The sequence below is a fragment of the Loa loa genome, assembly GCF_000183805.2.
Source record: "Loa loa unplaced genomic scaffold supercont3.184, whole genome shotgun sequence".
NCBI lineage: Eukaryota > Metazoa > Nematoda > Chromadorea > Rhabditida > Onchocercidae > Loa > Loa loa.
This window is the reverse complement of record NW_018108364.1, coordinates 46,937-50,396: the sequence shown is the minus strand read 5'-3', so window position 1 is coordinate 50,396 and position 3,460 is coordinate 46,937. Positions and strand designations below refer to the sequence as shown.

At 25.4% G+C, this 3,460-nt stretch overlaps 1 protein-coding gene across 1 annotated transcript; it reads right to left on the bottom strand.

Annotated features, from left to right (window-relative positions):
- Positions 1–259: 259 nt before the first annotated feature.
- LOAG_13744 (hypothetical protein) lies at positions 260–3,376 on the bottom strand (the record flags this gene model as incomplete). The annotated part of the gene is made up of 7 exons (XM_020448724.1): positions 260–436; positions 692–793; positions 920–1,042; positions 1,414–1,571; positions 1,863–1,986; positions 2,190–2,402; positions 3,239–3,376. The coding sequence occupies 7 exons, from the start codon at positions 3,374–3,376 to the stop codon at positions 260–262; spliced, it is 1,035 nt and encodes a 344-aa protein (XP_020301154.1).
- Between the last annotated feature and the right edge of the window lie 84 nt (positions 3,377–3,460).

Below are 3,460 nucleotides of genomic sequence, written 5' to 3'. Positions count from 1 at the left end.
AATCCAAATTGAAATGGAGATTTTCAACTTTAAAATATTCATTTGTTGTAACAAATGGATCATTTGCAATTGATGACTGCTGCGGGCATTCCGTACTGAAATAATACAAAATTGTTAGAAAGGCATTTAAAATTTTATTTATTTTTTGATTATTCAAATATAAACAATTAAAAATTTCAGGTCAGATTATTCAAATTTTAACGTTTTCCATTTTTTTTCCTTTCTTTTTTTTGCTCTTCACAATGATTTCTTATCAAACTTACTTAAATGATTCATTATTGCGACAGTTCCGCGACAATTCTTCTAATTCATAGGCTTTTTCATTGATTTCATTCTTGTTTGCATTTCCCTCATTATCATTAGAGCTATCCCTCAAATCAGACCAACCATTCAAAACTTTTCCGTCCGGCAATACATTAATCCTTTTTGCATTTTCCTGAAATTAATTGAAAGGTGTTCGAGAGAGAAAAGAAATGTAAATATTGTGATTTGAATTTTAAATTTGAAAATAATTAATTAAGCTATTTACTATTATATGTTCCTTAGTGAAAGTACAATGAACTTTGACTTTAAAATAGTAATGATTTATATATGTTAAACTTTGATAATTTTCTAAAATTCTGACAAATAAATCTCAAATTTTTCAATTTTTTTTTTTCAATATTAATAAGAAAAGATTGTGTGACAATACTTCTATATTTGTCAATTCTAATTCCTGTTCAGGAGGATGATAAGGAAATTTCCACCGTATTAAAATATCAATTGATGCTTCTGTTGGTGAATCACTTATCATCTGCAAATGATGGTGACATTAAGGATATCTTTTACACTGTAGAAAATTATAATTTCCTCAGAAACACTTAGTAAGCAGGCTTTGTATTCAAATAATGCTGAATTTATACGTTACATTACGACTAACCGAAAGAAGAGGAAGCGTTCCGGAAATTTCATTGTTGTGGACAAGTGGATAAAGTGCGACATTGACGTAACCGATTTGACGTACGTCATTGATTTGTTTCTCCAAGATAACTACTGTTAAATACTAAAATGAAGAATTTATTTTTCAGAAAAAAAGGATATTAAAAATATTTTTTAATAAAATATTAAGAAATCATTCTTAAATATTAAAAATCATTTTCAACAAAGTTTTTTTTCCACAAATTTGCTAAATTTAATTAATCCAAAATTTAGTCACAAAAATGATTTATAAAATTTGCAAATAATTAAATAATTTGTATGAAGCAAAATAAACAACCAAAGAGGCATATTAATGCTATTAAATTTCTTTTTTTAACCTATTGTGAATTTCGATAAGCCTTTTTTTTTTATCACAATATCTTTAATTGCTAATGTCAAATGTATTTCATTCAGGTAATGGGATAAAGGGAAATAAAAATGCCTTTTAAATCTTACTGATGAACGTAAAACATTGTATAGATCGATTCCATTTGGTAAAACCCATGTCTTTACGGAATTATATTCCGGATTAATATTATTTGGTATTGGTTCACTTTGCCATACATCACAATCATACAATTCATATGAAATCAAAGTTGTTGGAGCATAATTATCTGAATATATAAATTATCTCTTAAAATTGATATCGAATATGTTATCAGAAAAATTATCAAAAAATGAAAGATATTTGTTAGTAATATTCGGTGTAAAATGGAATAAAAATTTTAAAAATTGAATATAAAATATATATAAAAATTTTGAAATAAATTTTTGATAAAATTTAAAAAGACCAATACATAATAGAATTAAAAACTTCAATGAAAGTTTATAGTAGGATTCAGAAGGATTATAGGATTCCTTCTTCCTTCTTCCTTCTTCTTCAATAAAAATGAATGCATAATTACCATTGATAAGCTTATCAAGATTAGCACAACGTTGAATATCAATAATTAGTACACTGTACATAGAATGATCGATGGATTCATCAATATTTGTTAATGCACCCGAACTTACAACAGTTAATTTTCTCTATAAAACAATTTTATTAATTAAAATTATAATTTGAAATTTAATAAAATTTTAATTCTGAAATAATTTTTTGTATTTCTGATTTTTTCAAATACTACATAATTCAAACTAAAATTACAAAGAATTTTTTAATTTAAAAAAAAAAAGAATATTTTATTCAATTAATGAATACAATTAATGATCAAAAGTCATGTATTACGTACTTTTTGTAAAATTAATGCATTAATCATTTTAGAATTAATGTTAATGTCATATTCGATTGTTGCAAATAAACTGCCATCACGTATAGATTTCATATGAAGTATACCGTTGTATGATTCATTCACGTTAATTAAACGTTTCAATGAAATAACACCAACTGAGGTAAGTACGTAATCGGTACCACGTGGATGATACATTTCTATTGTTATACCATGCTGAAGTTCTTTTTTCTTTTTTTTTTTTTTCTTTGTAACTAAAAAATATGGTTGAAATTAAATTTTAAGTATTAATGACTCAAAATAAATCTAAGATTTGATTAGTATTCGAATACTTGAAAATGTACTTACTGTTTCTAAATAATGAAGGAATAAATTTGAAACAATAACATCATAAATTGTTGAAAAATCCAATCGTATCCTATAATTTGGCAATTATTTTAAAAAAAAAAAAAAAGAAATACATTCTAAGAAGAAAATTGAATTTGAACGGTAAGAATTATATTCGCTAATATAAGTAATTTTTTGCATACAGTATATTAATATTACATCAAACAATAAATAATTTCTTGGTGTGACCTCATGACCTTCATCGAATCGATTTGATTTTTTTTAAAAATCATTTGTTTCTTACAGATTAAAATTTCCCAACTATAGGATGAAAAAGATAAAAACTCTTTCAGATGCTGATGATTTTTACAAAAATTGGCTGAAATATATAAATTGAATTATAACATATGTAAACATACAACGTTTTTTTTTTTTCATTTGTAATACCATTAGAAATGATAAGGGAAATATTGTTGTGAATAAACGTGAAGAAGTTTCATGATAATGAAAAATATAAAAGAATCATAAATGAATGTTTAGTGATGTACTAATTTGCATCCTCCATGTTGGGTCATGATTAAGATTAAAAATCATCCAAAGTCTTTTCTGTATGAGTATGGTGCTATCATCGCGTAGAATTGTATATGTGCTCATTGTTTAGCAATGTACTATAAGAGCCTTACATTAACTTAAGCTAACAAAACGCTTTACCAATGTATGCTAACAAAGAGTGCTTTATCAGCACGAGCTAACAAAGGTGCTAATCCTTGTAATCGTGTAATAATATGCATATAAAGCCTGCAGATAGCAGAAGGACATTCTTCCTTTCTTTTATTCTCCAAATTGATGTCTTCGAAATTCATCTTGTGGCTTATGTTTATGTTTTTGGAATTAGCTTTATGCATAATTTGTGTTTTGTAATTCTTAATGATTATGCTATGCTAATA